At 43.5% G+C, this 23,397-nt stretch overlaps 1 protein-coding gene across 1 annotated transcript; it reads left to right on the top strand.

The window, feature by feature from the left end:
- The first annotated feature begins 6,229 nt into the window (after positions 1-6,229).
- On the top strand, positions 6,230-15,282 carry gabarapl2 (GABA(A) receptor-associated protein like 2). Its single transcript, XM_061766276.1, has 4 exons — positions 6,230-6,419; positions 8,390-8,445; positions 8,544-8,716; positions 14,781-15,282. Exons 1-4 carry the CDS (start codon positions 6,386-6,388, stop codon positions 14,869-14,871), a joined length of 354 nt encoding a protein of 117 aa, XP_061622260.1. The 5' UTR covers positions 6,230-6,385; the 3' UTR covers positions 14,872-15,282.
- Positions 15,283-23,397: the final 8,115 nt, after the last annotated feature.

Raw genomic sequence — 23,397 nt, 5'->3', positions numbered from 1 at the left:
CACCGTATTTCCAATTTTATTCTCAACTCCACGATGTTTCACGTAAAATGTCGTTATTTTACATCATTTTTAAATAATTACAGCGATTTGACATTGTTTCATGCAGGGGTAAGTGGAACGGTGGTAGACTGGTTAGCATATCTGCCTCATAGTTCTGAGGACCTGGGTTCAAATCCGGCTTCGCCTGTGTGGAGTTTGCATGTTCTCCCCGTGTGTGCGTGGGTTTTCTCCGGGTACTCCAGTTTCCTCCCACATCCCAAAAAACATGCATGGTGTCATGAACGGAACAGAGGATAGGACCCAAAAATGCACGACTCCAAAACAAATGGACAGTTTAAAAAAAGAGAGGTTTAATATACAGGCAGAGGTCAGTACACAGGCAGGTAATCCAAAAAAGGCAACAGTATCCAAAAACAAATGCTGGAACGCGACGACAAGGTACAACGAACTGGCGACGAGAGAGAATGAGACACGAGGTTAAATGCAAGGGGTAATTAGGGTGAACGAGGCACAGGTGGTGAAGATGCTCTCAAGAGCAGGTGTGTATGAAACAGGGGGAAGACAAAAACCGGAACACACACCCATGACACATGGTAGGTTAATTGAATACTCTAAATTGCCCATAGGTGTGAATGGTTGTTTGTTTATATGTGCGCTGTGATTGGCGGACGACCAGTTCAGAGTGTACCCCGCCATTTACCCAAAGATAGCTGGGATAGTCTCCAGCACGCCCGCGACCCTGGTGAGGATAAGCAGTACGGAAAATGAATGAATGAATAATGCAGGGGTGTCAAACGTTCTGTAGTTATGGTGCTTTCAGTGGCCCATTTATAACGATGAAACAATATAAATGTATTATTACTCACGGAGTAACAGGACGGTAAATATCCTATTTTGTATGTATTTTTGTTTTAAATTCACAATTCGGTTGATATTTGGTATAGTAAAGAAACAAAATGTAAAACAAACTTAAATTTTGTGCACATATTTAATGACTTAATTTTAAATGAAACATCAGCTTAAAGCTGCAGTGTGTAGCTTCTGACGCCTCTTAGGACGCAATACTGTGTTATTCTTTGAGATTGTATGATGTAGGCCAGTGATTCTCCAAGTACCACCTCAAAAAATACTTTGCTCTCCAAGTACAACCATCATGGCCAACATTTAAATACAGTGGTATTGTAGGGCTACGTGGGTAATCAAAAACGAGGCAGATGCTTTATTCCTAAAATGTATTTAATGATATTGTAATCCACTGTAACATTACGCAGAGTTGACACTAATGGTGCCTTTGGGCTAACAGTGCTTTTATGCTCTACAGCTTTAAATGTTTTCATTTAGGAAAGTGTAAAAATAATAGTTTCTCTTCTCTTTAGGAATTCAACAATGCAGACAACTGTAACAGTTTGAATTGTTCAGTTAATAAGCTAAAAAATATATATTTTCTTGTTTAAATGTTGCCGGTGGTTGATTTTGTACTGAGACACTTCTGATCCCTTGTCTAATAATCACCAGAAAATACTATATAACTGGCTCTGCATTTTGTTTTGTTTTGTTTTGTTTTGTTTTTGTTTTGTTTTGTTTTGTTTTGTTTTGTTTTGTTTTGTTTTGTTTTGTTTTGTTTTGTTTTGTTTTGTGTGGGGGAATTTGAAAAATTGTGGCAAGCTCTCAGGGCCCACCCAAAATGACACTGAGGGCCTGATCTAGCCCTGGGGCCGTGAGTTTGACACCTGATTTAATGGATCTGAGTACAGTGCATATTTATTTATTTATTTGTTTATTTATCCAGGTAAGGCAATTGAGAACAGATTCTCGTTTGCAATGACGATCTGGCTGCAGACAACAGAGTAAAACGATCTTCATCCTGAACCTGCCATTCACATTATGTGTGACCCTTCCTTCTCCTGTCCTGCTAGTTTTGCTTTCTTCCATTAGCTACTCCAGTAAAGTTGAGCTTTTAAGAATATGAAAAGCAAAGAAGTTGAATTTATTTTGAGCTGTGTAATCAGTTTTATTATGAGACACTCAACCCTCAGAACGCTATGGCAACACGAACAATACAAACACATTGAACGTAGCTGTGGCTGTGATAATGGTTAATTTTTTAAGTTCTCCAAATTTTAGCCACAAATCAAATAGGGTATAGAAATACGGTGGAACCTTGATTTAACGGACTAATAAGCGTGGGGGGTCTTCTGTTACAGCCGATTGTCCATTACAGTGAAGACCTTTTTTTGGTGGTGCCTATTCCAGCTGACTTCGGGTGAAAGGCGGACTACACCCTGAACTCGTCGCTAGACAGACGCAGGGCACATATAGACACCGACAACCATTCGGACTCACATTCACACGCCCAGTACAGTACAAAGTTATTGTAAATAAATAAAATAAAAGCTCCAAAAATGTTTGAAAAGTTTAAAATTTTATCCAATCTTGCTTGATGGTGATGTTGTTATAGTCATAGACGAGTCAAGGAGGGTCACTTTCATGAGCCACAAGGATTTGGTGTGCTTCCTATTTACCAGTCCATTGTCATAGATGAACGACTTGACACCAAAAAAAACTGTACTGTCCCGACTCTAGAGACTTGTGTGTCATATTCCTCTTAAAGTTAACACCGCCGCCATGTTGCTCTCTCTGTGCAGAGCTCTATGCGACAATAGATAGAACTCCAACAATCATGGCTGCCACGTCAATGCATGGCCTGGAAATGTTCCCACATTCAACATAGCAACCAAATGTCAATGCATTTCCTTTGATGGAATGTTGCCACATTCAACATGGCCGCCACACAGACACGGGAGGCACATATTGTCATATTCTTGTTTTGCGTCATATTGTATTTCTGTGACGCCGAAATATGCCGGTAAACAACAGCAAACAATTCTGGAACTAACAGACTTTGTCAGTTCCGGTTTAAGTGACAGCTGGAAACTTTTTGGACACAGGTACGGTTCAGACGGTCTGTTGCGTCCGAAATCCATGAAATTGGGGTCCGTTAAAATGAGGTTCCACTGTACACAGTGTTACCGGTACCTGGCATACCTGATTCCAGTCATTCTCAAAGTGTAGTACACCACTAGTGGTACGTGGGTTCTCTCTAGTGGTACGTGAAAGAATCACTGTCTACACCGTGTACGGAATTATTAGGCAAGTATTTTGAGCATATCGTCACTTTTAGGCATATTTCCTAGCTCCCAGCTGGATAAACCTGAATTTTTAATGGGTTTAAGCATAGCTGGTGTTGTCTATTTCTTTAATGAGTGTGGGTGTGGCCTAAGGAGATCAACACCTTATCCTCCTGATACCCTGCACACTCATTTCTGCCTCTCAGACCCATGAAACGACATTTTTTAAAACTTTGACCTATGAGCCACATTTGGGGACAAGGCCCCCACCATCTTGTAGTGATATCACAACATTACACCCATTTCAGTGAAAATAAAAAGGCAGACATATATGCAAAAGACTCAGTGGTGGAGCTAGACTTTTCTCCTTGGGGTGGCCAGGGGGTGGCCAAGGCTATTTCAGGGGGTCCACAGACTATGACAATTAATTTTTTTTTTCGACCAATGAATTGCAATCAGTCTCTAAATGTTGCAATGTCAATACTAAGCACACAGAAGATGAGGTTTGTGCGCATACATTAAAGTTTACTAACAATGTTTACAACACAATATACACAGAAACACAACTGCAACAATTTTTCTATAATCAGAGTAACCCGCTCACACAGTTATCCACTCACGCACACACACACACACACACACAGACACACACAGACACACACTAGTTATTCACTCACACTCTCCCTTTCCACCTTACCATTACCTAACTTTCTTCTCTTTCAAAAGAATATATATCTTGTCCCCCTGTCTTTTCTCAATGGACCCTATGAAAAAAAATGGCCAGTTGTGTTACTCTTAGTATCACTTACAATTGCACAATGTTATCAAATACCCACTTCAAGCCTAAAAAATGTCAGGGGAAATAGACCACTGTAGATGTAAGTTTAATATTCAAACTTTCAGCTACTCAGTGGTTCCCAACTGGTTTTGCCTCTGGACCCAAAATGAACTTAGTCGTTAAGTCACAACCCAAATTTTTGATATTCTGTAGCAACCCAAATGTATTTCACAGAAAAATAGCTCAGTAATACAAAAGCCTTTATGCACTGTTGAAAACATGAAAACAGTTGATTTATATATATGAAACATGAACAAACATGAAATGTGAAATAAAAAGCCACACTTTTTTATGAAGTAAATAAAAAGGCAGACTTCTTGAATCAAATAATAAAATAAAACAGACAAAATACTTAAATAAAAAGGCAGAATTCACTTGAATTACAGGTAGGCTATACCTATTTTAAACAAGCTAAATTGGTGATATTTGGTGAAATTTCAGAAATCAAACTCTAAAATATAAAGGCAGAATTAACTTAATTAGAGTATTTATGTTTTTTAAACGCGTGACACTTGTGAAACTCATTAACAGCACTTTTGTGATGGAGTGGCTGTTGGAAGCTGACACTGGTCATCTGAAGTCGCCTATTTTAAGCAGTGACTCATTAGGACACCTTAACCTGGGTTCGATCGAACCCCAGGGGTTCAGTGAGGCAGTCGCTGGGGTTCGACAGAGGACTCGACAAATAATCAGCAAATAATAAAAAAACACTTACCAATGAACCCTTTTCGAACAGACTTTGTTGTGAATTTTTACAACGAAGTACGTTCCTCTGATATGAGAGTGGGACTTATCAAGGGGAATGGCAATAGCAAAATTCCCATACACTTACAGTAAATTTTCATTGAATTGAATTTTTTGTTTGCTTTTTGTGTGAAATTCATGTTTTGTTGGTTTTGTTCTTTTAGTACAGTGATTTTATGTGCAACTGATGCGTGGTTGATTTTGTGCATGACCTGGATGACTGAGAATCTACACAGACAATAAAATATATACCTGTTTTGAATTTGAAATAAACCATGTTTTATTTTTCAAATTAGGAAGGGTTCCGTGCTCTCCGTATGAAACTTGCGGGGTTCCGTCCCTCCAACAAGGTTAAGAACCATTGCTTTAGAATGACGTTGTGACGTAGACTGGCTCTGGGACAAATCATCTTCTTCTGTGATGATTCTTCTTTTCTCTCATAAATGTGGATTACAACTCTTTGTGGTACATAGTGCCAACTACCTACAGGAGGGACTTCAGATTTCAGGGGGGTCCAGTGCTACCCCGGCCTCCCTTCTGGGTCCGCCCCTGAAAAGACTTCTACAGGGCGGCACGGTGCACAACTGGCACATATGCCTCACAGTTCTGAGGACCGGGGTTCAAATCCCGGTCCCTCTTGTGTGGAGTTTGCATGCTCTCCACATGCCTGCGTGGGTTTTCTCCGGGTACTCCGGTTTCCTCCCACATCCCAAACACATGCATGGTAGGTTAATTGAAGACTCTAAATTGTTCTATCTATCACATGTACTCCTCTGTGTGGCTGGCCAGTAAAGGCTTGAAAGATGAAAAACTGATCACATGTCCCCCTTCCTCACCTGACCTGAACCCAGTCAAGAACTTGTGGGCAGTGCTTAAACGGGAGCTATACCATGAAGGCAAACAGTACACTTCTCAGAACAATATTCTGAGAAGCTGCAGTTTCTGCCGCACAAAAACTGAATCGACTACAAATCAAGAAACTGACAGAATCCATGGATGGAAGGCTTATCACCGTTATACATACATATATACCGTAAGTGTGACTGTGAGTGCAAATGGTTGTTTGTTTCCATGTGCCCTGCGATTGGCTGGCGACCGGTTCAGGGTGAACCCCGCCTCCTGCCCGAAGATAGCTGGGATAGGCTCCACCAGCCCTAGTGAGGAGAAGCGGTAAAAGAAAATGTATATATATATAGAGAGAGAGAGAGAGAGAGAGAGAGAGAGAGAGAGAGAGAGAGAGAGAGAGAGACCCACTGCAAATCATTAGAGGGATATTCCACGACCATATAATGATTGACCAAAGAAGTAGGGGTTTAAGACAAATGTATTTCTTGTCAAACATAAAATGTTTGCATGAAAGGTATGTAGCGTTTAATACAAATAAAATGGAGAAAAAGTGCATTTTAAGTTTGTTATCAGGTGTTGTTATCCCCTCGAAAAGATACAGCCAATGACACAAGCCAACACTTACGTCACCAACAAGGCGGCTCCCGGTTGGCTGACCAGCGAGGGGGCGGTGCTTGTTTGTTGTTTTGCTGGAGTGTTGATTTGGAGGAGGCGAGCTTTAGCTTGACGTGTATTTCAACAATATTGACCGGGGGAAGCTATTTTCTTCTCAAATCTAACCTTGAGTGACTCTTACAATCATCTACAACGAGCCAAGAGAGCGGCAACCATGAAATGGATGTTCAAAGAGGATCATTCTCTGGGTGAGGGACGAGCGATGGTGTCACTAATAATGACATGAAAATGTCGATTGAGGTGGATTGTTGAAAAATAAATTCCATAGTGTTTGCGAATTGGACGATATTTCGGATTGCTCACTTCATAAACAATTTTAAAGGACGTGGGGTGGGGGCTTTACCAATGGCCTTGGCTATCTTGGGAGGCTTAGTAGCTTTAGCTAACCCCTTCCGAAAGGATAGACACCTTAAATACTGATGTAACTCGAAAAATGATATATATAACTATATATATATATATATATATATACATATATATTTTGTCTCGCCATTGGATGATGTTGTGGCAAGTTAGTATGTGCGAGGAAAGCGTCGGGTCTTTGTTCGTAACACACACGATTGAAGTACTGCACTTGTTGGGCTAATGGTTGAAGCCTTTGATTCTGCACTATTGACAGATATGAAATATGAAATGTTTGATTTGCCAATGAGTACATCAAAATAGACAGCCTTTTGCATCCACCTTAAACTGGAGCCCATCTTTGTTCTCGGGAAGGAGACGGTTGTTTTTGTCAGATCCTTAATAGGCCTACAGGGGGTGGCCATTAGAATTTTGCATAACAACTTCTGTTTGATACAAACGACATATATAGCAACGGTTTCCAGTTCCAGTATTATATCTCACAACAAAAACACTTTGTGTCGTTAATATTGCATAAAAGAAAAAAGATGCCACATCCCAGAGACAATCTGCATCTTTAAAGTAGCAGTATCAAGACTACATTACCCACAATCCCCCTTCTTACAGTAGTACAGTGAGCTACACCTACACATAATTGTTTTGGTTAGTTTCCAAAAGAAATATCATTTTTTAAACCCTAACTCTTAAGTACAAAACAAGATTTGTTATTGCCACTCTAGCATAGTAATGTGTTAATAAATGCATGATTCTGTTGATTCTTTGGCAAAGTACATCCATCCATCCATCCATTCCACCCATTTTCTTCACCGCTTCTCCTCACTAGGGTCGCGGGCGTGCTGGTGCCTAACCCAGCTATCTTCGGGCGAGAGGTGGGGTACACCCTGAACCGGTCGCCAGCCAATCACAGGGCACATAGAAACAAACTATCATTCGCGCTCACATGCATACCTACGGGCAATTTAGAGTTGATAATTAACCTACCATGCATGTTTTTGGGATGTGGGAGGAAACCGGAGTGCCGGGGGAAAACCCACCCAGGTACGGCGAGAACACGCAAACTCTACACAGGGGGGGCCGCGATTTTAACCCCTGTCCCCAGAACTGTGAGGCAGATGTGCTAAAACCACTCCCTTTTAGCTGAATTCAAAGAATTCTGCTAGTAAGAGTGGGCCAAAATATTTCCACAGAGTTGTGAAAGACTCATTGCCAGTTATTAGGTTTAGGGGGCCATTACTTTTTCACACAGGGCCAGGTAACTTTGAATAGTTTATTTAAGTTTAAATAAAATCACCATTTTAAAACAGCATTTTAAGTTCACTTGGGTTATATTTGATATTTACATCTGTTGGATGACCTTAAATATTAAAGTGAGGAAACTATGCAAAAATATATGAATTTGAGAAGGGGGCCAATACTTTTTCACGGCACTATCTATTATCTATACCAGTGATTCTCAACTGGTGTGTCATGGAAAGAAAGAAAAGATTAGTGCTAAGATTGATTTTTGTACATACAGTTTATCAGTTTCTTAATAAGGTGCAGTGTAATAAGGCACTTAAAACATGAAAATATGTTAAACAGTTAAAATATGATATAAATATGTTTTCAAAGGAAAAATACATTCTCCTTATTGTTGTTATTGGCTATTGGAGTGGGTCGTGGCTTAGCAACAATAGGAAACCGCTGTGATAACAGTTGAGAACCAATGGTCTACACGACACCAAAGACAAAGTATGTTTTGAACCAGCTTGAATTCTACAGCGAAATAACGCAATTATTGCTTGATATCCTGCAGAACATCGATGCATAGAATCAGCCAAAATCCGCAACAAGTACCCTGACAGGGTCCCGGTAAGTGAAATCCTTCTCATTGACTATTTGTTCTTGTTTTTAAATGAGCCTTGTTTATTGTAATCCTGACTGTGCTTCAACTGTGCGCTGCATGCTAGGTGATTGTGGAGAAAGTGTCTGGGTCCCAGATCGTGGATATTGACAAGAGGAAGTACCTGGTCCCCTCTGACATCACAGTGGCTCAGTTCATGTGGATCATCAGGAAACGCATCCAGCTGCCCTCAGAGAAGGCCATCTTCCTGTTTGTGGATAAGACAGTCCCCCAGTCCAGGTTAGAACCACAGCATTTGACAGATCTACGAGCTTGGACCAAACATGTTGTGTTTATGGATCAGCTCTTCTCTTGCTAAGATACAAATAGTAGCACGGTGTGTGAATGAAATTTACATCTAGTCATTTTCTCGTTACATTACTAGTCTTCATATAAAAGATAAATGGAAAGGCAGCTGAGATATACTGTAATGATTATTTATGTAACCCTTATTTAGCCAGGTAAGCCTATTGAGAACAGATTCTCATTTGCAATGCCGACTTGACTTCAGACAGCAGAGAACAAGGCAAAATAAAAACAAATAAAATGAAGACATATACAATAAGTTGTACAATGTGATGTACACAAACTGTACAGAAAACTAAACTTAAAGCATAAACACAACCCAACCCTTAACTTAATAGATGAGAGAGATGAGAGGTTCTCCTTATGGACAGTATGAGGGTGCTGACATCATAGGCGTCATGATCATGTCACTCACTACAAGCTGGGTTTGAAAATCAACTGCAGTCCTTCGTCATGATTCGGTCATGAGTAAGGCCTCTTGAATCAACAAAGCCTGGGGGGAAAAAAAAAAAAAAAACAGCAGATGAGTTTTCTTTTTTTATTTTTTTATTTTTTTTTTTATATAGCTTTCTTGAAATTAACAGGACCTTCATCATATGCCATGGTTTGGCCTGTCTGGTTTTTGCACTGAAAGTAACCATTTTTCAGTTGTTGCAATATCCTTGTTACCAGTAGATGGCACTAGCTTCTTCATGCTGTTTCTTCTCGGGTGTACCTGTGGAGAACAAGTCAAGTTTGTGGTGGTAAAAGCGCTCATACTCTGTACATAGGTAGAAGTACAGATATGTGTGTAGAAAGACTGGTAAAAGTGGAAGCACTGCTTAAACTCTTACTTATTTGAAAGTGTTAAAAAAATGTACAAACACTAAAATGTACTTAAGTTTTTTTTACTGTGAGTTATATACAGTACCTGTTTTGATAACTGCACACAAAAAAACCCACAAAAGTCGTTTCCCTCTTTTATTAGTGTTGTAGTAGGAGTGTTTTGTACAAAGAAGGAGAAAAAAAAGATAGCTTGCGTTGGCTCAGGCTTATAAGCCATCAAAAGAATGTGTTTGTACATCTTTTCATACTTTGTGAATGGTCTAACAAATAAAATGCTTAATTAGCTGATGATAACAGGAAAAAATACACAATTTTCTTAAATAAGGCAATGGGAAGGGAATATCTTGCTTCTCTGAATCTGTGACGTCATTGTCGTTAATGCTCCCTGGTTTGTGTTCCACCTTAATAAATCTCCAAGATCTCAATCAAAGCTGTCAAGATCTCAATTGCGGTTGACTTTAACTCTCTTTTTTATGTGTTGTCGTCATCTGCTAAGGTTAAAAAAGGTAACAAACCTATTTTTACAAAGTTAAGGAGTAGAAAGTACAGATATGTTTTCAAATGTAGGGGGTAAAAGTAAAATGTCGTGCGAAAATGAATACTTGAGTATAAATATCTGAAAAACCTAAGTACAGTTATGAAGAATTTGTGCTTTGTAACATTGCTATAATATTTTGCGACCTGCAAGATATTAGCAATTTTGCGCATATGACGGTTTATTCAACAGAGGCCGCCCTCATGACACACAAGAAAAGCAGTAGTTGCACATACATGATGCACAATCTTTTTAGCCCGCATTGAATTGGTATAGAATCAGGTTTATGCTCGTAAAAGAAACAGGATGTCTCACATTTGGTTACTGGATGCAGTGACAGGTTCATTTTTAAATACATAGCATGGAAGTAGTTTGTAGTAGTTAAATTTGTAATAAATGATAGCCTTTTCTGATCAATAATTTCATGGTTTAAGGAAGACAGTATGCAGTTTCCCTTCAGGTGCTTTTATAACATGTCTGTGACACGCTTTCGTCAAAATTACCCCAGGATGAAAAAAAAAATTCTTGCTGAAATTAGCCAGTTTTATGGGCCACCCCTGACTTAAGCAAATGAACAACTGTATACCTGCCCCATCTACTGCTGGACCAATGGGGATTTGACTTTGGTTACTATGATGACCGGGGGCGGAGCTTAAGCCTTGAGACAACAGTGGCGCCTACTTATAGGAGTCTTAGAGACTGGCGTGTGCCCAGAGAGGAACTGTGGTACCCCATGCGGAGGTCTGGAGTGGCAGAGAAGTATGTTAGAATAATACAGGACATGTACGAGGGCAGCAGAACAGCGGTGAGGTGTGCTGTAAGTGTGACAGACGAATTTAAGGTGGAGGTGGGACTGCATCAGGGATCAGCCCTGAGCCCCATCCTGTTTGCAGTGGTGATGGATAGGCTGACAGATGAGGTTAGACTGGAATCCCCGTGGACCATGATGTTTCCATTGGCATTGTGATCTGCAGTGAATGCAGGGAGCAGGTGGAGATACAGTTGGAAAGATGGAGGCATGCACTGGAAATCAGAGGAATGAAGATTAGCCGAAGTAAGACGGAATATATGTGCATGAATGAGAGGGGTGGTGGGCGAAGAGTGAGGCTACAGGGAGAAGAGATAGCAAGGGTGGAGGACTTTAAATACTTGGGGTCAACAGTCCAGAGCAATGGTGAGTCTGGTCAGGAAGTGAAGAAACGGGTCCAAGCAGGTTGGAATGGGTGGAGGAAGGTGTCAGGTGTGTTATGTGACAGAAGAGTCTCTGCTTGGATGAAGGGCAAAGTTTATAAAACAGTGGTGAGGCCAGCCATGATGCACGGATTAGAGACAGTGGCACTGAAGAGACAACAGGAAGCAAAGCTGGAGGTGGCGGAAATTAATATGTTGATGTTCGCTCTCGGAGTGACCAGGTTGGATAAAATTAGAAATGAGCTCTTCAGAGGGACAGCCGAGGTTCGATGTTTTGGAGACAAAGTTAGAGAGAGCAGACTTAGATGGTTTGGTCACCTCCAGAGGAGAAATAGTGAGTATATTGGTAGAAGGATGATGAGGATGGAGCTGCCAGGTAAGAGAGGTAGAGGAAGGCCAAAGTGAAGGTTGATGGATGTCGTGAGGGAAGACACGAGGGCAGTTGGTGTTCGAGAGGAGGATGCAGGAGGTAGGCTTACATGGAAAAGGATGACACGCTGTGGCGACCCCTACACGGACAAACCCAAAGGAAAAGAAGAAAGACTCCGGTTTCCTCCCACACCCAAAAACATGCTGGCTGGAATGGGCTCCAGCACGCCCACGACCCTAGTGAGGATGAGCGGTACAGAAACTGGATGGATGGATATAGCTTCTTCAATCATCTTTGCCTGCAAACAAATTGTCATTTGGAGAAAATGAAAACTGCTGTGACTATTTTGAAAATTAACTTGAGATTAAATAATGTACACACATGGACAAAATTGTTGGTACCCCTCTATTAATTAAATAAAAACCCACAATAGTCACAAAAATAACTTGACAAAAGTAAGAATGATTAAAAAATATATGAAAATTAACCAATGAAAGTCAGACATTGCCTTTGAATTGTGGTTCAACAGAATTATTAAAAAAAAAAAAAAAAAACTTGTGAAACAGGCCTGGACAAAAATGATGGCACCCCTAAAAAAAAAAAAAAAAAAAGTTACAATAATTTGACCATAGGCACATCATATTCAAACAAGGTGTGTCCTCTAATAAGGATGACAGGTGTCTTCAAACTTATAATCAGTCAGTCGGCCTATTTAAAGGGTAACAAGTAATCACTGTGTTGTTTGGTGACACGGTGTGTACCACACTAAACATGGACCAGAGAAAATGAACGAGAGAGTTGTCTCAGGAGATTAGAAAGAAAAGTATAGACAATCACATTTTAAAGGTAAAGGCTATAAAACCATCTCCAAGCAGCTTGATGTTCCTGTGACTGCAGTTGCTGTTCCCTGGATGTGTGGATTATTAAAAAAAAAAATAATAATCCAATGCAATTATAATGGGCATCAATTATTTGCTGATTTTCGCTATTCGTCGTCGGACACAGTACCTATCCACACTATGTTTATTTCTACAAATTATTTTCACAATTGAACCCCAACAGGCTGTGGACGACTGGTTAGCACATCTGCCTCACAGTTCTGAGGACCTAGGTTCAAATCCCGGCCTCGCCTGTGTGGAGTTTGCATATTCTCCCCATGCCTGCGTGGGTTTTCTCCAGGTACCGCCCCCATTACAAAAACATGCATGGTAGGTTAATTGACGACTCTAAATTGCCCTTCACGTGAATGTGAATGATTGTTTGTCTATAGAGTGGGGCAAAAAAGTATTTAGTCAGCCACCAATTGTGCAAGTTCTCCCACTTAAAAATATGGGAGAGGCCTGTAATTTTCATCATAGGTATACCTCACCTATGAGAGACAAAATGAGAAAGAAAAAAAAAACAGAAAATCACATTGTCTGATTTAAAAAAAAATTTTGTGCAAATTATAGTGGAAAATAAGTATTTGGCCAATAACAAAAGTTCGTCTCAATACATTCTTATATACCCTTTGTTTGCAATGACAGAGGTCAAACGTTTTCTGTAAGTCTTCACAAGGTTTTCACTGACTGTTGCTGGTATTTTAGCGCATTCCTCCATGCAGATCTCCTCTCAAGCAGTGATGTTTTGGGGCTGTCGCTGGGCAACACAGACTTTCAACTCCCTCCAAAGATTTTCTATGGGGTTGTGATGGAGAGACTGGCTAGGCCACTCCTTCGTTTCCCAGGCGGTGTGTTTGAGATCATGGTCATGCTGAAAGACCCAGCCACATTTCATCTTCAGTGCCCTAGATGATGGAAGGGGGTTTTCACTCCAAATCTCAGGATACATGGCCCCATTCATTCTTTCCGTTACACGGATCAGTCGTCCTGGTCCCTTTGCCGAAAAACAGCCCCGAAGCATGATGTTTCCACCCCCATGCTTCACAGTAGGTATGGTGTTCTTTGGATGCAACTCAGCATTCTTTCTCCTCCAAACACAACAAGTTGAGTTTTTACCAAAAAGTTCTAATTTGGTTTCATCTGACCATATGACTTTCTCTCAATCCTCTTCTGGATCATCCAGATGCTCTCCAGCAAACTTCAGATGGGCCTGGACATGTACTGGCTTAATCAGGGGGACATGTCTGCCACTCCAGGATTTGAATCCATGGCGGCGTAGTGTGTTACTGATGGTAACCTTTGTTACTTTGGTCCCATCTCTCTGCAGGTCATTGACTAGGTCCCCCCCTCCCGTGTGGTTCTGGGATTTTTGCTCACCGTTCTTGTGATCATTTTGAACCCACATGGTGAGATCTTGCATGGAGCGCATATCGAGGAAGATTATCAGTGGTCTTGTATGCCTTCCATTTTCTAATAAATGCTCCCACAGTTGATTTCTTTACAGCAAGCTGCTTCGCTATTGCAGATTCAGTTTTCCCAGCCCGGTGCAGGTGTACAATTTTGTTTCTGGTGACCTTTGACAGCTCTTTGGTCTTTAGACTCCACTATAGAGTTTGGAGTGTTGACTGTTTGAGGTTGTGGACAGGTGTCTTTTATACTGATAACGAGTTCAAACAGGTGCCATTAATACAGGTGAAGGACAGAGGAGCCTCTTAAAGAAGAAATCAAGTTGCCAGAAATCTTGTTTGCTTGTTTGTAGGTGGCCTAATACTTATTTTCCACCATAATTTGCTAATAAATTATTAAAAAATCAAGCAATGTGATTTTCCTTTTCTCATTTTGTCTCTCATAGATGAGGTATATCTATGATGAGAATGACAGGCCTCTCTCATCTTTTTAAGTGGGAGAACTTGCACAATTGGTGGCTGACTAAATACGTTTTTGCCCCACTGTATGTGCCCTGTGATTGGCTGGCGGCCAGTTCAGTATGGACCCCGCCTCTCGCCCAGAGTCAGCTGAGGCAGGCGCCAGCACACCCGCAACCCTAGTGAGGATAAGCGGTACGAAAAATGGATGGATGAATCCAAACATCCAAATCTGCATGTAGTTGCCACTGTTAACGTAAATCTAACAAAGAGGCGCCATGTGTAGCAGAGGAGCTCAAGGTACTGATTCTGTGTCTCCTTCATGTTTCAGCATCACAATGGGACAGCTGTATGAAAAGGAGAAAGACGAAGATGGCTTTTTATACGTGGCTTACAGTGGCGAAAACACCTTCGGCATGTAAAAGAAGAAGCAATGATAGTGAGCTGACCTTACCTGCTGACATCTAATCATAGTCCCACTTGGCCCCTGGAGCAGTTGACGGGAAACCCCAGTGAAAACACCACAGAAAGATGGACTCCCTGCTCACCAGCCTGGATAAAACAAATAAGTGTGCCAGTTGTCTTATTTTTGGCCCATGTTTCACCTGTTCATCAAAGATGCATATGTTTCGTTGTGTTGTAGTGTGGTAGCATTTGTTTATTTTTTTCATTCTTGTGATTTGAAGTTTCTTCCCAACTTATGTGTGAATGACGCAATTTAGTTTTGTTTTTGTCTTTGATGGCAATATTTATGAAATTGGACTGTTTTAATTTAATTATTTGGAGGTAAGGTAGCTGGATGACCTAACCAATAAAATGAAAAATAGACCCTGCTCCATTTTGTTTTTGATGTAAAGTTGATCCATATAGTATTTTTGTTGACTCAATGCTCTTTACATTCAGATTTTAATTCTCTAAATTAGTGCGGCTGTCACGGTGGTCGACTGGTTAGAGCGTCAGCCTCACAGTTCTGAGGAGCGGGGTTCAATCCCCGGTCCCCGCCTGTGTGGAGTTTGCATGTTCTCCCCGTGCCTGCGTGGGTTTTCTCCGGGCACTCCGGTTTCCTCCCACATCCCAAAAACATGCATGCATTGGAGACTCTAAATTGCCCGTAGGTGTGAATGTGAGTGCGAATGGTTGTTTGTTTGTATGTGCCCTGCGATTGGCTGGCAACCAGTTCAGGGTGTACCCCGCCTCCTGCCCGATGACAGCTGGGATAGGCTCCAGCACGCCCGCGACCCTAGTGAGGAGAAGCGGCTCAGAAAATGGATGGATGGATGAATAGTGCGGCTGTCTCCAGTGGTACATGAAAGAATCACTGCCTAAATACAGTTCGCTTGTATTTAACTTTTAGATTCAATACATTTGCATTTAATGACTGACCCATAATGTAATACATTTTCCATTTTAAAAATGTAAGAAAATGATCCTTGTGAGGATAGGCGGTACAGAAAATGGAGGGTTAAAATGTAATAGGCCCGTTAGGGCGGCGGAACTACTTTAGAAGTGGGCGGGTGCTGATTGAAATTGCATTCATGAAAAAGAGTATTGTGGCCTAGCAAAGGGGCCTATAGGGTGAAAGGGGGGGGGTCTGTAATAGCTTATTACGTTATTGGCTGGTTATTGTGAAAATGTATACTCTCCAGCGCGGTCTGTGTCTCGCTCTCCCTCTCCATGTATTTGTCTATTTAACTTGATGGTCAGCATGAGCTCTAGTTAGCTCCTTAGCGTTTCAAGCTATCTCCAAATGTAGTGGACGTTATATGTTAAGGACTTAAGTTATTGGTCACTTATTACGTTATTGGTCTAATACAATTTTAAAAAGGGCAAATAGTATTACGTTCTGGGCCGTTGCTACGTTATGGGCTGGTATTACGTTGTCGGCGAAACACGTAGTCTCTCGCGTGAGCATTGAAGTCCCCCACCAGAATGATGGCGTCCCCAGTGGGAGCGCTCTCCAGCACCCCCTCCAAGGACTCCAAAAAGGGTGGGTACTCTGAACTGCTGTTTGGTGCATAGGCACAAACAACAGTCAGGACCCGTCCCCCCACCCGAAGACGGGGTGAACCCCAACGTACAATCTACAAATGCGCTTGAATTTTTGAGAAGTGTTGTGTTCAGCTCATTCTTTTGTTGAGGGAATCACTCTTTGAAAACGGGTTTGGGTGGGAAGAGGATAGAACACAGGTGTTTGCTTTTGCGACTTCCCAAAGGCTTTTTGAATGGTCGGGGTCTTGGTCTGAGCGAAGCTTGTGATGAGGACGGCTGGCGCATCGTGACATTAATTTTAATCAATGACAGTGTAATAAATTAGCTATTTTATAGCGTATTAAATTCGTGACTGAACATGTTTTTGGGTTGCTGTTGTGTTGTGAGTATGCAACGGTATATGATGGAAATATAAGGTATAATACGAACTTGAACAAAGCGGTGTTTGGGAACATTTTCAACACCACTTATCGTATAGACACGGACAACAATTCAACCATATTAATTACTTTAGTAAATTTTTTACCAAACCAAAAATAACTAGTTGCGATTTAACAATAATGGAATACAAATCTAAAAAATAAAACAAAACTTCAATCAAGAACTTATAATCCATTAAGGCAAGAACTAAGATATTGTTATGTACAGTATGGACCTGTCCCTAATAAATACAGATTGCGTTTCACTTACTATCTGTCCAATATCTGTTTTTAACCTGTTAGCGAAGATATTAGTTAAACATTTGTAGTCAACATTTAGGTCATCTACAATATATATCTTTTATCTTTTTCAGGTTTGGGTAACAACGTAATGATTCCTTGTTTCATAGTTGGCATTCGATCACCCCTTTCAATACATTCCTTCACAGTATTAAACAATAATTCTCTCATATCTTCCCAGAAAAACTTTGAAGTTCTTGACCAGGTGATTTCCCTGCTGACATTTGCTTTATAGCTGCATCTATTTCTTTTATTTGTATTTCAGAGTCACACAATGATTTAAAGGTTGAGTCAATTTTAGTAATTTTATGTTTTACACTCTTCAAAAACAATAATCAATCTACTCCCCTGTGTGTTGATGAGTATAAATTGGAATAGAAATTATACATTTCTTCAGATATTAGCAGATACAAGATGTGGCTGCAATATCGGCTCGGGGGCCTTCCCCTGTTGATGACATCACGCTATATGATTGGCAGGAACTTGGCCAGATGACATATAAGACCAGTTGGTCCATTTTGGAGGATGGGAATTGTAGTTCTTCTGGGATAACATCGTTGAATTTTACGAAGAAATCTCATTATTTATCGAAAGGAACAAACGAAAGTCAGAGACTACTGCCTTAATGACTTGAGAGCCAAAGGTTACACAGTTAAAAGTTACTGTTTGACTTAACATTATGTTTCTGACTCCTTTTCAATTCATATTTTCAATGAATGTTTCTGGAGCTGCATTTATTAAAAATGTAACCAGTAATTACTCATACACTCGAAATGTGTTGTATTTTTCGGCTACATTAGATGAGCAGTTGTATTCCAGCTATCAGGGCAAGGTCTGATTGGTAGTGTTTATACAATGTTAAGCTGCCTAAGCATGTTTTTACCAGCTCTAAGGAAATGTAATTTTTTTTGGTTCACAATTTGTTTTCCACAGATGTTGCTACATGGAGCAGGTTTTCCACATCATACCAAAAGGCTTTCTATGCTATGTACAGGGTTGGGTCCTGCCTTCAAAATAGTAGGCTGTAAAAAAGCAGCGCACCTGGTAAACATCTTGCACTGGATGATCTTGATTATATATCATTACACACAGTATTAATGTCTGGTGTCGGAATTAGTCATATAGACCACATGCCATATAGTCATTTGTCATTGATCAGTATGATTTATAATATTCATTTTACATGATATGTTGGCACAGGGAAAAGGGGATTACTGCAGGTTTTTACTAACCCTAACCACGGGGACCTTTGCAAGGATCCTGTTTGTGGACTTCAGCTCTGTGTTCAACACCATCATCCCTGAACTCCTCTTCTCCAAGCTTCTCCAGCTCAGCGTCTCGCCTGCCATCTGCCAGTGGATTTACAGCTTCCTGACGGGCAGGACACAGCAGGTGAGGCTGGGGGAAGCCACCTCATCTACACCGGGGCACCCCAAGGTTGTGTCCTCTCTCCACTGCTCTTCTCTCTCTACACGAACAACTGCACCTCAACGCACCCGTCTGTCAAACTCCTGAAGTTTGCAGATGACACCACAGTCATCGGCCTCATCGAAGACAGTGGCGAGTCTGCGTATCGACAGGAAGTGGAGCGGCTGGAGCTGTGGTGCGGCCGACACAACCTGGAGCTGAACACGCTCAAGACTGTAGAGACGATCGTGGACTTCAGGAGGCATCCTTCGCCACAGCTGCCCCTCACGCTGTCCAACTGCCCTGTGTCAACCGTCGAGACCTTCAAGTTCCTGGGAATTACAGTCTCTCAGGACCTGAAGTGCGAGATCAACATCAACTCCATCCTCAAAAAGGCCCAGCAGAGGATGTACTTCCTGCGGCTTCTGAGGAAGCACGGCCTGCCACAGGAGATGCTGAGGCAGTTCTACACAGCGGTCATTGAATCAGTCCTGTGTTCTTCGATCACAGTCTGGTTTGGTGCTGCTACAAAAAAGGACAAACTCCGACTGCAACGGACAATCAAAACTGCTGAAAGGATTGTCGGTACCCCCCTACCCACCATTGAGCACTTGCACGCTGCCAGAACTAAGACAAGAGCATGCAAAATCCTCTTGGACCCTCCACATCGTGGTCACCCTCTCTTCCAGCTCCTTCCCTCAGGTAGGCGCGACCGAACAATGCAAACTAAAACAAGCAGTCATTCCAACAGCTTCTTTCATCTTGCCATTAACTTCTTCAACAGTTAACTTACAATTCCATTGCAACATGCTGGCAATTTATGGAAGTATATCTGTGCCATCAGAGTTTGAATTTGAATTTCTAACACTGAATATTTTTAGCATAAATTTCGGACACAGAATTTTTTCAACATTGAAATTCAACGTAAAAAAATTCAACATCTAAAAAAAAAATTCACCTGCAAAAGAAATCAGCTGCGAAAAATTCAGAAGCAACATCCGGGTAACCAAAGAGAAGCACTCGATCCCTGTCTCAAGTCATCCAACGTCCAACCAATCAGGTTCTGCTCCACTGGTCGAAGAAGATATGATGATGATGATGATGAAGATGAAGAAGTCGGACACTCGACCATGTCGAGGAGTAACAGGAGAGGTGGTGCTTCGGTGATTATAACGACTGGCTGGCCATTAAACCGGGTCAGGGTTTACATTTTGGCTACCGGCGCGTGTACATGGGGAGGAGGGACCCGCTGGTTCTTTTCCGTCCAGTGCACAACTCCAGGGACTTGCCTGCTTCTCGCATGGGTGTTTTGTGTCAGGTAAACTTTGAAAGGTGAAGAATGCCTGTATGTGGAAAGACGTCGCCTCCAAGCTGTAGAGGTTATTAAAGAGGAGAAAAACACACAAACAAACTCAGGACCGGTGACTTTTATTGCCAGAACAGACATATCCTGTGATTTTCAGCCTCCTTTCATATTTAATAGAGGGGTACAAAACCTGACAGTAATATTCTCAGCTGTCATGATGTGCCTGCTGAAAAGGGTAAATATAGTCCTGCAATGGCCCAGATTCGCGTTCGGGCCACTTAACGGGACAAACTTGTTTTAGATTACTTTTGTAAAACAAACGTTTTTGTTTTGTATGGTAATAGGTTGGTAATGTAAAAGGTTGTTTTGGTTATAAACGCACATTGCTAAGTTTCTAAAAATAAATAAATAAAAAGTCTGCCAAAATTAAAAAGCTGCACTTTATCCTGAGGGTTTCTATTCTCGGTGTCTTATTGCTATTAAGTGTCAAGAACATGGTTAGGGCGACGGCGAGGAATGCAAGGCAAGAACATGGTGGACCCAATTGCAGGGAAGCAGGGAGGCAAGGCAGGAGTGCGGGAATCTCAAAATAATATTTAATTCCAAAAACAAAGGAAAACAAAGATCATGAAAAAGTCTAAATGCTAAATTAACAAAGTCCAAAATCTAAACACAAAGTAACACTTGAGTGAACCCAAAACAAGAAATGACTGGTGAAATACCTGAGCGACAATGACATGGCAAGACATGTGACAACGACAATGAACCGACGAGGACTGAAAGAACCCAGGGAACTAAATACAAACAAATTGACGAGACAACGAGGAACACCTGGACAAGACACGAGTGGCTGGAGAGAGCTGATTGGTCGACACAAAATAGACGAGAACAGGTGGACACAACAACCTAATGAGCACACGACAAACATGGAACACAGGAAAACATGGAACAAAACTAAACACAACCCAAACCCAAAACACAGACCATGACAGTACCCCCCCTCTAAAGGAACGGATCCCAGACGTTCCCCAAACAACAACCAAAAAGTCATCAACCCAGGGTGGGCGGAAGGGGGCCTGGAGGAGGGTACAGAGTCCACCCCTCAGGTCAGTTTGGTGGCCATCCAGGCCACCCGAGGTGAGGTGCTTGGCTGAGCGGTTCAGGAGGTCGTCCAGGACGCCAAGCACCAGGGTCTTTACAGGGCCATTCAGGCGGACGGCCACGGTGCCGAACCCAATGGTAATGCAGGGGCCAGGCAATAGGGTTGGGTGGCGGCCGCTGGACGAGCGCCGCCGGAGCGTGGTCGGGTGGCGGCCGCTGGACGAGCGCCGCCGGAGCGTGGTCGGGTGGCGGCCGCTGGACGAGCGCCGCCGGAGCAAGGACGGGTGGCGGCCGCTGGACGAGCGCCGCCGGAGCAAGGACGGGTGGCGGCCGCTGGACGAGCGCCGCCGGAGCAAGGACGGGTGGCGGCCGCTGGACGAGCGCCGCCGGAGCAAGGACGGGTGGCGGCCGCTGGACGAGCGCCGCCGGAGCAAGGACGGGTGGCGGCCGCTGGACGAGCACCGCCGGAGCAGGGACGGGTGGCGGCCGCTGGACGAGCGCCGCCGGAGCAGGGTCGGGTGGCGGCCGCTGGACGAGCGCCGCCGGAGCAGGGTCGGGTGGCGGCCGCTGGACGAGCGCCGCCGGAGCAGGGTCGGGTGGCGGCCGCTGGACGAGCGCCGCCGGAGCAGGGTCGGGTGGCGGCCGCTGGACGAGCGCCGCCGGAGCAGGGTCGGGTGGCGGCCGCTGGACGAGCGGCGCCGGAGCAGGGTCGGGTGGCGGCCGCTGGACGAGCGCCGCCGGAGCAGGGTCGGGTGGCGGCCGCTGGACGAGCGCCGCCGGAGCAGGGTCGGGTGGCGGCCGCTGGACGAGCGCCGCCGGAGCAGGGTCGGGTGGCGGCCGCTGGACGAGCGCCGCCGGAGCAGGGTCGGGTGGCGGCCGCTGGATGAGCGCCGCCGGAGCAAGGACGGGTGGCAGCCGCTGGACGAGCGCCGCCGGAGCAGGGTCAGGTGGCGGCCGCTGGACGAGCGCCGCCGGAGCAAGGACGGGTGGCGGCCGCTGGACGAGCACCGCCGGAGCAAGGACGGGTGGCGGCCGCTGGACGATCACCGCCGGAGCAAGGACGGGTGGCGGCCGCTGGACGAGCGCCGCCGGAGCAAGGATGGGTGGCGGCCGCTGGATGAGCGCCGCTGGTGCGGGAGCCTGGCGCAGCTGCCGAGGAGCCGGAACGGGAGCCTGGCGCAGCTGCCGATTAGCCGGAACGGGAGCTGCAGTCGCTTCCTCAGCCTGCCGCCATTGAGGTGTGGGAGTAGAGGGTACGGGAGTGGAAGAGTGCACAAGGTTTCGGGAAGGTGAACTAGGAAAAATGGCTGGTACTGAACATGGCTTGGGGGCAGGTTTGACTAGACGTGACTTAATTGGAGCCGTGGAACAACGTGTGGGAACAGGTGAAAAATCAAGTGATTTGTGAACAGGGGGGAAAAAACGAGGGGGCAAAATTTGACCTTTACTTGGGCGCCTCCGTTGGCCACCACGCGGCGGTCCCGGGCAGATGGACGGGATAAACTAGGGAAGGAACCAGAAAAATCTAAATCTGTGTCAGAGTCAGAATCCGACAGGAGGTTAACTAAATCAGGGCCATCTTCACAATCAGAAAAATCTGAATCTAAAGAAACATGTGGATGTACAATAGTAGGGCATGGTGAATAACTAGGACAAGTGGGGGGATCCGAGGAAAAGGACAGAAAAGACTGAATGATAGGGCTTACTGGAGGAGGGTAGGTATGGATGGCAGGCTGAGGACGGTGGGAGGCAGTTTGGTGGCGTCCAGGGTGACGCCATGTTCTTCCCGCTGGGTCCTGTTCTGGTCGGTTCATTCTGTCAAGAACATGGTTAGGGCGACGGCGAGGAATGCAAGGCAAGAACATGGTGGACCCAATTGCAGGGAAGCAGGGAGGCAAGGCAGGAGTGCGGGAATCTCAAAATAATATTTAATTCCAAAAACAAAGGAAAACAAAGATCATGAAAAAGTCTAAATGCTAAATTAACAAAGTCCAAAATCTAAACACAAAGTAACAAAGAAACACTTGAGTGAACCCAAAACAAGAAACAAGACATGACTGGTGAAATACCTGAGCGACAATGACATGGCAAGACATGTGACAACGACAATGAACCGACGAGGACTGAAAGAACCCAGGGAACTAAATACAAACAAATTGACGAGACAACGAGGAACACCTGGACAAGACACGAATGGCTGGAGAGAGCTGATTGGTCGACACAAAATAGACGAGAACAGGTGGACACAACAACCTAATGAGCACACGACAAACATGGAACACAGGAAAACATGGAACAAAACTAAACACAACCCAAACCCAAAACACAGACCATGACATTAAGAGGTAATAGGACACATCACAAGGCAAATTAAGCAGCTCAGACGAGGTCTTAAAGAAACTCTAATGTGGACACTGATGACCCAA

Source organism: Phyllopteryx taeniolatus, chromosome 2 (genome assembly GCF_024500385.1).
Source record: "Phyllopteryx taeniolatus isolate TA_2022b chromosome 2, UOR_Ptae_1.2, whole genome shotgun sequence".
NCBI lineage: Eukaryota > Metazoa > Chordata > Actinopteri > Syngnathiformes > Syngnathidae > Phyllopteryx > Phyllopteryx taeniolatus.
This window is presented reverse-complemented; position numbering and strand designations above follow the sequence as displayed.